At 40.2% G+C, this 14,890-nt stretch overlaps 1 protein-coding gene across 2 annotated transcripts in view; it reads right to left on the minus strand.

The window, feature by feature from the left end:
- Positions 1-14,890, minus strand: part of ANTXR1 (ANTXR cell adhesion molecule 1) — a 213,916-nt gene that overhangs the window by 156,798 nt on the left and 42,228 nt on the right. For both annotated transcript variants that reach the window (XM_019718386.3, XM_074332096.2), the window contains exons 4-8: positions 7,183-7,264; positions 6,558-6,591; positions 5,414-5,493; positions 2,759-2,827; positions 1,285-1,365 (exon numbers count right to left, since the gene is read on the minus strand). In XM_019718386.3, coding sequence (XP_019573945.2) covers positions 1,285-1,365; positions 2,759-2,827; positions 5,414-5,493; positions 6,558-6,591; positions 7,183-7,264 — 346 coding nt within the window. The remainder of the gene's footprint in view (positions 1-1,284; positions 1,366-2,758; positions 2,828-5,413; positions 5,494-6,557; positions 6,592-7,182; positions 7,265-14,890) is intronic.

Here is a 14,890-nt window from a genome sequence, read left to right on the forward strand (position 1 = left end):
CGGAAATAATCAATAATACCTCGAGTAACGATTGTGTGCCTAGAAAATTATTAGGTATTTTCACCAGTGTTAGAAGGATTAGAAGAGTCTAATCCTTAAATAAGTCTATGATATAAGTCTTGTCATCAGTCCCTTATACAAATAAGTGAAATAACTCATCCAAGGATCTATAAATGATAACTCGTTGGGCCAGCATTTAAACTCTAGGCTGACCAGCTCTAAAGTTCTTACTTCTCACTCTGCTTTCCACTTTGCTGTTGTTCATAGCAAACCTTGGAGGGAGGGAGAGGGAGCATGAAGGCACAGTCATGTTGGAGGTTTCCTAGGTCAGTCTGGGGTGCTGGGCAGGTCTCGAGCCCCTGGATGGTAACCTCTGAGTCAAGACTCCCTTGACATCTTAAGAGGACAGTAATTCTCTGAGTTCTGAATTTGCATCCTACATCCTGAGTCTGAAGCCTGTTGAGCTCCAACTGGAGAAACCACTGGCTGTCTGCCTGGTCCCAGAACTGAGAGGTAGAGGCTGCAGTGCCTTAGGACTTCATTACACCGGCCTTTTAGCTGAGGCTTTAAATACCAGCATCATCCAATATGCCAGCTGGACCAGGGGCCTGGCCCATGTATAGAAGTTGGAAAAGAGAGGCTCTGGAAGCCTGTGTTCATTGACAGGGATGGGGTGATTACAAAACCAGGTTAGGATGAAAAGGAGGGCTGGTGACTGTGCAACTCTGAAGAACATGGAAGCCCTCACATTTGGGGATTATAGGTCTAAAGCAGTGGTTCTATTTAAAAAAAACCACCTGCGAAGATCTTAAAAATCCTGCTCCAGATGATTTCAATGGGCAGCCAAGGTAGAGAACCTTCAGCCAATGTTGAAAGTGCCTCTGATGGCTAAGCGATATAGGTTGGGCCTGCATATTCTCTGAAAGCAGCTTGTGTTCTGTCCTGGTTGGGAAAGCTGAGGTCTACGTACATGCTACCAGCCACAGTCTTTTCAGTATCACCCGGGCGGCCTGAACTTTGGCTGGCTGCCTGAGCAGGGTTCCCTCCAATTTTTAATTTTCCACTCTAAGATCGAATTGGCACAGGAGAATTAAAAAAACAAACAAAAAACATCCGTGAAAGGCAGGGGCAGAAGTAGGACATGACAGATGTGAAGATAGGCAAAGGAACGTTCCCTTGAGCAGGAAAACACCAGCCTTAGAAGGATGGAATTGGGGTACTGACAGCAGATCGACGGCCAGAAAGTGCCCAAGTGTCCAGGCTCAGAGGAGGTGCTCTACTCACTGAGTGGATGATGCCTTGCAGAGCCTGAAAGCCGTCATTTACAGGAAACACATGGTCCTTACTGTCCGCAATCCGGGCGAGCTGAGAACAAACACACCAAGATGTGTCACGCTTGGATGAGGAGAACTGAGGAAAGCCACGGGGGCGAAGGGGGCTCTATCTCCTTTTAAAACCCAGAGGAACCTGAGTTCTTTACTAGGCCTCACTGAAAAGCCCTCGGTAATAATGAACTTCCCAGCAGCCTCTCTGGAGCAGGCCTGGAGGGTTGGCTCCAGTTTTTACATTTGTTTTAATACTCTTCTCCTAGGGACCAGAGGTAAGATTGCCCAGCTAGATGAACAATTTGGCCTGGGTTGATGTATTTATGGATTTGGGGGCAGGCCATTGGCTCATTTTCTTCCCATTCACTCAAATTTCTGTTGGCAACTATATTCGAACCAAACAAACTCAAGTTTCCTTTCAGAGCAACTTTAAAAATAAATTCAAATGTTGGTGTTGGGTAAGGCCAATGAATGTACACCCTTATCTTTCACCCAAACTGCTCACTGAGGAAAGGACCCTGGCAGTTGATGTGGTGGTCGTGCTTTACAGATCAGAGGAGTGGAGAAAGGAGAAGCTGATCTGTCAGTTTTTCTGCCTGTAAATCTCTGTACATTTCTGTATTGTCACAGTCATAGTGCCAGGATTTTTAGTGATTGCAAAAGTAACACATAGTCATTGGGGAATTTCAGAACACTCAGCAGTGTTAAAATAAATTTTTTAAAAGTTACTCATAATCCATCTATCTATCCTTCTATCCATCCTCTTTTTATTATTGTTAATTTGATGTATAAAGTCTTTCATACTTTTTCTATACAACATACATGTATTTATTTAAAAAGTGAATTCATACTATTCCTGCTGTTTTGTAACCCTATTTTATTCACCTAATATATCATGAGCACTGTGCCATGTTATTAAAACAAAAAGAAGTTACAAACGACATCGAGGAACATTTATTTAGGTTGTCCACAAATTTTCACAATTTGCTTATATATGCTTGTACATACTTTTCTGCCCATTTGCCAATTATCTCCTTTTTTTTTTTTTGTATTGAAAACGTATTGTATATTTAATGGGAGAAAAGGGATGTGTGCCATTTAAATTAAAAAAAACTCAGATTCATCAAATTCAATTAAAAAAAAACCACCAACAAATTTTCAAAGGTAAATCAGATCTGTTTTGACACCTTGGCAGTTGAACATCTACCATGAAAGGACCAAGAAAGACGCTGCCTGGATGGTCTGAATTAAAGACCCTCAAGTGGATCAGCAAATACCTTCACATCCCTCACACATCCAAGAATTCCCTTCCTGCTTAGCATGTCTGGAAAAACAGTCTCTCTAAGAGGTGTTTAAGCTGCCGAGGCACTCTCCACACTGGGTCATTCACAAGCGTGGTATCCTCCCACACCTGAGGAAGGCCGTGATCATACCTGTGTTTCATTGAAATCCTTCACGCCGACACAGTAAACAATTGCACCAAGGTCTCGGGATCTGTTAGCCTAGGTCAACCAAAGAAAAGACATTAAAGAGAGAGACAGTAGCAAACGTATTCCTTTTGGATTAGCAAGGTCAACTGTAATGATCAGGTATTTACTGAGCACCTACTATGTGCCAGGTACTACAGTGGAGAAGGTAATCCTCGTCCCAAAAGAGTTTATACTCCAGTGAGCATCACATTCTAATGTAATGCATGGTGGACATGAGGGGACTGATCAGTCGAGTGGGAAGTCGTGAGAAAGATACACAGAAGGAGAGTCTTAAGGAAGGGCTTTCAAAGACCAGGGGAGGAAAGGAAATGTAGGCTAAGGTAAGTCATATTAAATATTCTGGGGGAAATGATTCTCTTGTCTATTCCTCTGATGGATTTTTATTGACATACATTTTCTTCCTTTGTAATGGTGGCATGGTTATAATGGAAAGCATGTGGCCTTTGGAATCTGATATACCTGGGTTTGACAACTTGCCTTTGTTCTACAAAGTGTTTTGGGGATTAAATACCATAATACATGCAGAGCTCCTCAAGCAAAGCGTAGAACAATGCAGATGCTAATTAATGTCATCACTTTTTGTGAATAAAGCCATTTCATTGCCATAGAATACACTGGTTTAATGGTATGGGAATTATGGTCCATATTTGAGTAGGTGAACCCATGACCTTCTCTACAATTAAGTATTGAGAGGGCAACATAATGAATAACATCCAGGTTTAGGCTTGATTTTAATATTTGATTTATTAAAGACTCTGATAACTGATTTCCAGGTTCGTCTGTGTTTAAAAATAGAAAATAAAAAGTGGAAATCCTTGGTATATGCAGTAGGTGTTGAATAAATAATTTATAGTAAATATATAGTAGGCATTCAATATATGCATATTGATTTAACTTGTGTTCTTTTTATTCCCTCTTTTAGTAGTTAAACACACTCATGACTAATACTGAATTTTAGAAGGGACAGAAACATATCTTTTTTCCTTCATGTTAGAAATATTTCTTGCTGCTTTCAGGATAAAACAAACTTTTAGTCCTAGTCTAGACCCAGCCTTATTTGAAACAACTTCTTTGACATTTCTTCTCCAGTTGTGCTTTACATAGAATTACTAAAAATGGAAAGGTTCATTTTCTTTATGTATTTTGAGCTTTGTCTTTCTTTTTCAGAAACCCTCCTTCTATTGGCATTGGCACTCCAAATATTTTTCCAAGTTTGTACGTGCCATACCTAAAATTCTTTTCTCCTAACCTCTATTTTCAGCTTCTGACACCTATCATTTATTTTATGTTCAGTTATTTCCTTATTAGGGTTTTTGCTTTGCTTGACCGTTGTCTGGCATCCAGATAAGCCATTTGGCATTCCCATTACATAGATTCAACTTTAGAATATAGAAATTCTACTATTTTACCAGTGCTCAGGGAGTGCCTGTCATATTTACTTCTGTGTTTCCCCATTGTGAATAATCTTTTGCACTCGATGGGGGAGTGGGGACGTAATGTGTTCACCTACATAATTTCCTCATGCCCCTTATCAGCAAATGCTTCAAAAAGCTTAACATTATTACATGATAAGGTCCATGAGGGCAGCAATTGGGTCTTACTGACCTCCGCGTCCCTAGAGTTCAGCAAATGTCTAGCACATGCCAAGCTCTCAGTTAACACTGAATGAGCAAATGAGTGAATGAATGAATGAATACATGCTTGCTGACAGCACTAAATTTAAATTAAATAGCGGCTAAAAGCTTGCGGTAAGTGTAACGCTCTGATTCACTCCTCCCCAGAGGCCAGCATCTCCCTCCCTCACTGCCCATCTTTTTCTTTATTGTGTTTCTTTCTAACTTGGCCTGAATAAGCCTTTGTCACTAATGAGGCTTCAATACATTCCCATGGTTAACTGGTTTCCTTGGGCCATTTCTCAAATCTGAAACTTGAAAGGATTTCCTAAATATCAATATTTTTTCAATTTTTGAATAAACCTTGTTTTCTGAATCTATACAAACGGAAAATTTCATTTAGGAGAATTCTTTGATTTGCGTTGAGGAGTACTTTATGAGAATATAAAGAAAAGGAAAAAAGAAATATAGAAGGAGAGATTGCAATTTACTTTGCCACCAATTAATATTCCACTTTGGTTCTTAGAGTGAGAACCTTAGTGATGAATACATTCTGCCAAGATTGGCTCCGACATATTTCAAGTTATTCTGTTCCCTCCTCCTGTTTTTAGTAGAAAATATGAGGGGAAAATGGAGGAAAAATGGTACCAATGGTTTTGCTTTAAAATGATATAGAGTATTTCAAAACTGCTGGATCAATATAGTGTTTTCAATAAAGGCATGGTAGATATTTTTTATCTCTCCCTCAACATAGAATAATATGGAAATATTTTGAAAGGGGAAAAATATCTACCACATATAAGACATGAAAATTTAGTTTAAAAAGTGAATGATTATTTTTTTACATAGGAGACACTATTTTATCCAGGGGTTTTTGCAAAGACAGTTACCATTTTGGCTAAGTAGAAAGATTGCAGCGCATTTCAGAAGGAAAAAGCCCTTTTCCATGTCTGTTTAGACAGACATAGGCCAGATCGTTGCTTACCTCCCTCTCTGAATAGAAAAAGAGATCTTCATGGAGTTCTCCATCAGTCAGAGCAATGATGACGCTGGCTGTCCTGTATCCTGCTCAATACAACACAGACCCGCTCAGTCCATCCTGCTGCACCAAGGGAACCCTCGCTCAGCTCTTATAAGCTCAACCTCCCGAGGTCAACATTGGGAGAATCAGCAACTTTTCTTTCGGGACTGGAAACAACTCCAGTGTGAAGAAGAATGCGGAGACAGACTCTAAAGGGGAATAGGTTTTGCTCCTGGGTTTCTCAGTCTGAGCTCAAAAAATGGCCAAGCTTGGTGAAATGGTTTCTGGACCGATAGCTAGGAGTGGCTCTAGTGAGTCAAGTTTCTGTTATTTCTAGTAACAGTCCACATGACTGTCGCCAAGGCCTGGGAGCAAACTCTGCCACCTGGGCTCTTCAGGGGCCCTTCTCACATGCTGGAGTTGACCACATGCACCACCTCTTGAAGAGTTTGGCAAAGAGTAATAGTCATTATGACTTACAAGCTGACTGGATTATAGCAGTTGGCAAAACCTACTAGAATTCTTCTAGTGATTTTTTTAGATTTCTAGTAACACTGCTGATGGTTGATTTATATTAATAGGTGTTGGCGTTGATACAGGATCTGTTTTATTTGTTGTAGTTTAGAGTGAAATCAGAAGTGGACAGAGGTGTTGCATTTTTTCATTTAAATGAAGGAAATTTCAAAATAAACCAGTAGCTTAATATCATATCCAATCACAGTAACGAAGGGGCTTGGACCTCAGAGAAGGACAAGAACAGTAAGTTTGACATAAAAATCTAAGACTTGACTAACCTATCCAAGTATTTACTATTTTAATGAATTCAACATGCAAAACTGTTCCTGGCTATTGCAGACTATAGCCCATAATGGGATCATAATTACTTTTATGTAACTTCTCCTGACACCAACAGGAGAGTAGACTTGGACCTGGTACATATCGTTTTACTATGCATTCCATCCATCTTTGTGATGAAGTGTATGTCCAAGGATTATAGGCAATATCAAATACATCTTTGGAAACATGAAATTACTGAGATGCTTTTTCAGAAGCCAACACAGAAAAGAAGTTAAATCATTCATAATGGTAATTCATAATACAGTCTTACCTTGACTATTTTCATAATAAATCTGCTCACTGGCCTGCAAAACACACAAAAGAGCCATCAGATACACAGCGACTGTTTGCTACTCCAAATACTATATTGGGCAGTGGGCTCTGGTGTTGGATATGCAGCCCTGGCTCAGTCTTGATTCTTTATGTAATCCACCCAGGCTTCACTCAGATATCAAAGGATGATCTTCATCTAAAGTTACCCTGATATTTAACTAATATACTCGTGAACACGGATCAGTGTCTTACTTCTCATAGACTGGGACTCCTTAAGATTGAAGTTTCATTGAAATTCTGTCTCAGCCACTGAAGCAACATGTAGAAAAGGTGACCTCGGGAAAGGAGATTACTTGTATGGGGCCTGATTCATGAGTGTCAGCCAAGCATTAGCTAACAAAGCTTTCATCACTGTCAGGGGAAGGAGCAAGGGAATTTATGTCTTCAGTTCTTGTGGATAGCATTACCAGTGTACAAGCTTATGGGAAAATTGTTTTTTACTCTCTTGCCTTTGGGTGTTATTCAGTTCCCTTAATCCGTGTGCCTCATCTCATCAGCCATCCTTAGGTTGATGTTTCCACATGACACTTTATATTTGGAGTTGAAAATTGTTTTAAAATTACCCTTTCAAATCCTTCATGCATGTAGGTGTCTCCTCCTGGCAGGACCTTCTGGAGTTCTTCAAGACCTTGACGGATCTGTTCTCTGAAATCCAAAGACACCCTATTAGTCATAGGAGAGCCATTTCTACTGTGCTGTTGACAGTTATATGCTGTAGTCTTTTTCTTATCTCTGTGGATACTCTCTATTGCTCCAGTGGTCCCCCAAAACCCTATCAGAGGAAAAGTCTTTCTGGCACATTATCCATTTAGGGTCAGCCATCGGGTGGAATGAGTGAGATTTCAAGGATTGAGGGAAAAGACCTCTCCAAGAATCTCCATCTTCTCGTGAGAGTCTTCCATCCCCTTAACATGTCAAAGTTTTCATTCTACTTTGGAAATGAGTCTTAAAACGCAACTGCTCCTGAGAGGACACAGAGCAATGTAGGCACCTTTATGTCAAGATGCAAATGGCTCATTTGAAGCAGAAAGAGGCGAATACCAAGAACCCAGGGCATGGCCACCACAAGGACCACAGGTGGGAGGGGCAGGCGTCTGGAGTGAACTCTGCCACCCGCACAGTCGTGCCAAAGGAAACCGTGCAGTCAGCTTTGAAAATAGAAGCCTGGGCAAACTATGCTTTCCAGGACAACCGAGAGTGTTTTTTGTGGGCTGATGCCTGTGTTTTCTTACTCTGGCTGCTCAGGGTGGCAGTGGGGCAGGAAGAGGAAGTGGGTTGTGGCATTAGGAAAGGGTCCGACTAAAAGTGGGAAACGTGAATGGTCTGGGGGTCAAATAGAGTCTTTGTGGACCATTCTCTCTGGGATGTACAATGTCCGCATCCATATTCCTGTCTTTTAAATAGCCCCATATTGTGCTGAAATGGTAAGAAAGTGTAATTTCTGAACAAACATTAGTCTTATTCATAAACTGGGACCTATGAAAAAGTTTGAAATTACCTTCTTCTCTTTAGTGGCTGAGGGTGGAGCGGCACTATTTAAATTAGGAAGGGAAGCCTGTTTTGAGTAGGGAGAGAACCTAACATTTTGAGCATCTACTATGTACACTGCCCTGCTCAAAGATTTCTGATTTAATCATCACAATAACCACTCAAGGAGGGTAATATTGCCCTCAGAGGATAGGTGAGAAAACTTGGGGTTCGTAGAGGTTAGGTGGGAGATCAGAGAGTTAAAGTCAAATCTATCTGACTCAAAAAAGGCTTTCTACTCTTTTTTTTTCTGACTCAAAAAAGCCTCCTACAATAGACCAGTGATGGAGAAGTGGGAAATTCTCAGTAACACTTGAATGAGTGAAAAGTAATAGCAATTTCTAACACCATCTGAGTACTTACAGTGGGCCAAGCTCTGTTTGAAATACACCACATACAGTTAATTCACTTATGCCTTATAACAGCTCTTTGAATTAGATATTGCTGTTACCTCCATTTCATAAATAAGGAAACTGAATCACAGAGAGCCCAAAGCCCCTTAACTACTAAGTGGCAGAGGTGAGATTTGAACTCAGAGGTCCTGCTTTCACTATGATAAACTGTTTCTCTCTTTCTCTCTGTCTTGAATGAATGAATGAATGAATGAATGAATGAATGAATGAATTTTATTACTGGCCTATTATGGCAATTGCCTGGGGAGGAAGTCTAAGGCAAAATTAACCTTTTGTTAAAGCTGATATAAAGGGGTAGCTATGGATGAGGCTGGATTGCCAAGCTGTGGGATGTTGTAAAAGACAAACTGAAAAGAAGTTAGCTTGAGCCTGTTCCTGGCCTGGGCCACTGATGATTCTCAGGCGGAATATTTAAGACCAAGTAACTCAGACTTTGGGGAATGTAGTGACTATTGTCTGGTTGTTGTATCGGTGCCCAGATATCAGGTCACATACCCCACTGCCCAAGTCAGAAACTGGAAACCTTCCTTTTCCCTCTACCTTGGCTCTCCTCTCTCCTTACATGATCCATCATCCCATTCCATTAGTCCTACTCTAAACATATCATGAAACTGACTACTTCTCTACCTCTTCTGCCAACGTCATGATCTGTGCCACCATCATTTCTTGCTCAGACCATTGGGAAAGTCACTGGCTATTTTTTGACTGCCCTCTTGCCTCTCTTCCATTCATTCTCCACGTGGCTCAGAATGTTCTTAAAATATCAGTCAAAACATGCCATTCATTCCCCTGCTCAAAACCCTTCAATAGCAGTCAATTACACTTGGGATAAAAATCTCAACTCTTTTCCATGGCCGTCCAGTGCCTCCCAGGGACGGCTCCTGTGCTGTCAGGGAGCCGACAGCCTCACCCGGCAGCACTCTGGCCCCACTTTCTTCACTTGAGCCCCACTAGTCTTCCCAAGCTCCTTCTCCCACAGACCCTTCACACCTGTGATCTGCTGTCTGGGGACTGGAGAGACTTTTTCCCAAGCTCTTGACGGGGCTAATTCTTACCGGGCCTCCACTCCCAACTTCATGTTAACTGCTCAAAGTAGCCTTATTTGATGTCCCCGGTTCAAATGAGCTCCCTCAGTTAGATTTTCTCATGGAACCCCACAATTTTGCTTCACATCACTTGGGATATTTTGTGACTGATACCCTTTGACTATGTAATTATTTGTTTAGGGATTATTTTTTTCTTTCAGATTTTAAGTCTCCCCTATGTCTTCTGTGTCTACGATGGTACCTGGAACATTCTAGACATGTAACAAATATTTACTGACGATGCGAGAGAGGGAACAGACACCTCCACTGTTAATCATCCTGCGAAGAAGTCAATCTTGGAGGCAGGGATTAATTTCCTTTGGCTGAGTGCAGGGAGGCCAGGCAGGAGCTGACTTGGCAACATTGACCCTAGGTCTGTGCCCCTGTGGTGCTTATAAATCATTCTCTGTGTTGTACTTCTTTACATTACCCCCAATATTTCAATCAATCCCATCAAAAGCATATTTTAATTTCAACTGTGTTGGTTGATAATGAAAAAGGGCATATATCTGTGCATCAGAAGAAAGGGGAAAGATGAAAGCATTGTCCCCACCAAGGCCACTGCTGGGAGGGGAGATGGTGGCCCTGGCAGTCATCTGGCAGAGGGCAGCTTTGCCCGGCAGGTCGGCGGTTTCATGAGTGTAATAGCAGTGACAAGGTGGCATAAGGGTGAGTCTAGGGTAGGAAAATTGGTTTGTTCCTGAGCACACAGAGGTGGTACCATGGAGCGCTTCAGAACGGGGGTACTATGGGGGAGGGGGCCAATTTCTGACAATTAGGAGAGAGGAGATTGGACATTAAAAGTAAATGTGAAAAAAAAAGACAAATGTGGTCTTATTCATGTGGCCATGGACCAGTGAGTTCTGGGACATATTGGTAACACTAGAATTGGAATATTGCGTTAAGACTGGAGCATAAAACGAGGGTTAAAAAAGACATATTAGGAGAGTGGAAAAGGTTCCTTGGCTTCACTGTATTTTTTCCCTGCCAAATAAAGTCTGGGAACTGGGGTGTTTTCTCTAAGACTATTTCCTTTTCTTTACAAGTATTTTCTTGAGCTTTCTATTTTTTTGGTAACAGAACAAGCAAAGGCTGTTTTGGAAACTGTCCTTATTCTCAATGCTTTGTGTCTGGCAAGATATGAACTCAATAGTCCCAAGCAGTAATCACAACCTCCCATATACCACCCTCACTTCTCCAAAGATCAAATGACCTGTGGCCCCACTTCCCTACGCCCTGCCCCTTCTCTAAGCACCCACATCATCTAAGCAAACGAAACAGATGGTTTCATGGGAATGGTGGGACAATAGAACAATTAATAAGGGACCATTTTTTATGTTCTTGTAGAAACAAGAAAATTGGGAGAAAGATCTTTTAAAGGGGTTGATAAGAACTTCTCTGAAGACTTGGTGATTACCAAATGAAATGTTATCTTCCTGGGAAATGAGAGTGGCTGGGAATCCTACAAGACAGGCTGCTATTAAAGAGTCTCCTGTTTTCCTTGGTGGTTTCACATGTCTGCCAGTGTTCTTACTTAGAAGTTAAGGGTTCTCAGGCCACATATCTTGTGTTTCTTTTGCAACCCCTGCAACACTTAAGAAGGGGCCAAGAGTAGATGATTTGCTATTGAATGAACGACTGAAGTTTGGATGCATCCATTTATCCATTCATTCATTTCCACAACTATTTATTGAGCATGCACCGTCAACCCAGCACTATGCTTGTTTGAAGGGATGGGGGTGGAGAGAAGCAGCAGTGTTTGCTGGACTTTCTGTTGCCCTGGGAATTTTTCCACATTTCATGAAGATTACTTTCTGGGATTCCAGTTATGTTGTGACTTTTTGATATTTGCTGATGTAAACATGAAATCACGAACACACAGAAGCATATCAAGAAGCACTTCAATAAGCTTTTATCCCAAATATCCCAGCTTTTATCCCTCCTACTGCAAAATCCTCCATGGGGTTCTGCAATGTCTACCACATTTTCCCTCTAAAAATAACTTCTACCACTACCCCAAAATAACCCAACATCAGCTCTGCATTGTCGATTTCTTGCCTCCAATAAAAGAGCTTCTGTGGAATTGGACTTTTCTCAAATGCCCTGCAGTTGTTGGCTTTGGAGCCTCAACTTACATAGTAAACTATCTATTACCCCTAATGCTTCATTCACAACATTTCCAGATAGCCTTATGGCTCCAGTATTGACTGAAAAAAAAAAAGGTGAATAGAAGAACGCAGATTAATTAAAGACATTTTTGCTGTTCATATTGGAGTCATAAAACTCCAGGACCAACCCTAATCACTTGTTTATAATGCATGTACATCATAGCATCCTTGGGACTTCTACCTAAGGATGGACCAATGTGATTAATGACATTAAGATGCATACTGAGCCAAAGATCCTTTTCCATATGTTTTTAAGTGAAGTATAATTTATATACAATAACATGCAAAGGTGTTTATTAATTTCCTTTATAATTGTTGAATTTATTTCTATAAAGTTGTTTATAATATTTCTTTATCTTTTAACATCTGTAGGATCTATAGTAACATCCTCTTTCATTCCATTTTAGCAGTTGCTCTATGGATTACATCATTCATCCTTATTTTACCACAGGTGGCCATAAGTTAACGCTGTACCACTAACCCCCACTCATCCTTTGTGCTACTCTTGCCATATATTCTACTACTATTTATGTAATACACTCAAAGGTACAGTGCTATTATTACTCTTAAACAGTCAATTATCTTTTTATAAAATTAAGAAAATATTTGTCATTTCTGTCACTCTTCTTTCCTTTTTTGTAGATTTAGTTTACACCTGGTATCATTTTCCTTCAGCCTGAAGAATTTCTTTAGCATTTATTTTATGTAGTGCAGATTTGCTGGTGATGATTCTATTAGGTTTTTTTTGTTTGTTTGTTTCTCTCTCTTTGAAAATGTTTTAATTTTGCCTTAGTTTTAAGGGTATTTTCATTGGATATAGAATTCTAAGTTGACCTTATTACCTTTCATTTCTTTAAAGATATAGCTCTTTTGTCTTCTGGATTGCATGTGCTTTTTTTCTGATGAAAAGTGATATTCATTGTTGTTCCTCTGTTGTAATATGTGTTTTCCCCTCCTGCTCTGACTGGTTTTAGGATTATTTCTTTATTCTGGTTGTCCGAAATTCAACTATGATACACTTAGATGATCTTTTCTCCCTTATCTCTTTCAGTTTAGATAATTTATATTAACATGTTTTTAAGTTCATTAATCCTTTTCTGCAAATATTGTATTTTTCAGTTCCACAGTTTTCACTTGGTTCTTTCTCTACTTTTCTTTTTCCTGCTATTCCATGTCTCCCTACATTACATTCATCATTTCCTGTAAATTCTTTAAAATGCTTATAATAGTTGCTTTAAAGTCTCTGTCTACTAATTCCAATAATTGAATCATCTATGGTTTGCTTCCATCGCTGTGTTTTTTCTTGATTATGGGTCACATTTTCCTGCTTTTTCCCCAGGTCTTATAATCTCTTAATTTGTATTTCAAACATTACGTAGGAACAAAAGCAGTGAAGACTTAGGTATAATATTGATTTGTTTTGTTTACTTACTGCAGAGTGTAAGCTTTTTATTGTGAGGGGCTAGTTGTTTGGATTCCTCCTTGAGTTAGGTTGAACTTGGGTTGCGCCATAGTTCTAACTAGAGTGTGTTTCCTGTGATTCACACAACTCCCAGCTATTTGCACTGTCCTGCCTTTTTTGGTCTTTTTAGTATTTGAGCTGGAAGGCGGTTAGGTGCAGCTTCATATATTTTTGCTTGACTTTTGGCTTTAACCCTGGTAGGACTCCAGAATCCAAGCACCACAAGAATCCATGAGATTATGCAGTTTCTCTCTACTTTTCAGCAACTCCCCCAATGCTACTTTCTTGGAACAATGAAGATGAGAGATGTGTGTGTGTATGAGAGGGTAGAATTGTCAGGGTGAGCGATTTCTTTTTTCATTTGGGATTCTTTTAGATAATCCATCCTTCTGTCACACATTGTTGCTGAAGGTTCAGCTGGCTTTTCCTCATCTCTGCAAAGTTTCTGCCATAGCTGACCTACTTTTCCAATTGCCCAGACCCAGACCAGGCATATACCCCCAAGGGTAGAAGTTTCTGCAGATTTCTGCTCAGTTTTAAAGGGCTTGTTTCTCTCTAATTCAGTTCATCAGTGCTTCCTGTGTGTCTGCTAGCCCCATAGAAACATATGAATTCTATTTCGTCTGGACTTTTCTGATTGACCATGGAAATAAAAGTTGTTCACATCCCTCTACATCCTAACTAGAAGCAGATATACTGTAAAGGCTTTTTCTAAATGTTTTGTAACTACACATTTCTCTCAAATTAGGAAGAAAAATACTACAGGCTGTTTACTGGCATACAAATATACTCAAGTATCTCTCGCCTTAAAATAATTAATCCTCTTTGAGTCCACATCTCCCTCCAGCTATGGACCAACTGATTTGCATTTCTCTTTACAACACAACTTTTTGAAACACTACTCACTTCTGCATTTCTCTGTTTCCTGGTGGAGAATTCCTTCAAATGTGGAGTGATCTTTTGCTGTCTGTCACAGAGAATGAGTGAGACTAAAAGACTTGTTAGAAGTTCTATGTGCCTCTAACAAAGGTGGATGACCAGCTTTTGTCACTGGGCTTTATTGTTAAGGATCCTCAAATGTATGTACCTTTTTTACCTAAGATATTTATTTCTACAGAGAAGTAGTTTTCAAATTCTTTCCTTGGGTGTTAATTCTGGAATTGACAAGGGAGAGAACTGGAAGTAGCAACATTTGTTAGCAGGTGTCTCTATAATCTTGGTGTCTATGAAATCATTCTTGTCCATCTGATTTTATATGGGGGCAAAACAGTAAGTAGAAAGAGAACCTGGGCCTCTGTGGGGAAGTGGAGAAGCCACACTGGTAGATTAGAATCTACGATGTGACATGACACCAGGTCAAGTACAGACCAATAACTGAAGTTCACTAAGAGGAACCCATCAAGGAATTTCCAAAAGTTGCAGCCCATTGGCATAAAGCACAGGAGTGATGGTTTAATCACAAGGCAACATGATGAACTTGTCCAAACAAACTGCACTTTACACAACTCTATTTTGGTTGGTTACTCATTTGTGCAGTGGTTTTCACCATGCAGTTTCCTATTTGTTTTGAAACAAATCCCAGTTAGACCTTCCCCATCACTAACTCTTTTCCCTCG

Source organism: Rhinolophus sinicus, chromosome 2 (assembly GCF_057876585.1).
Source record: "Rhinolophus sinicus isolate RSI-liver-muscle chromosome 2, RSI-T2T, whole genome shotgun sequence".
NCBI classification, from domain to species: domain Eukaryota; kingdom Metazoa; phylum Chordata; class Mammalia; order Chiroptera; family Rhinolophidae; genus Rhinolophus; species Rhinolophus sinicus.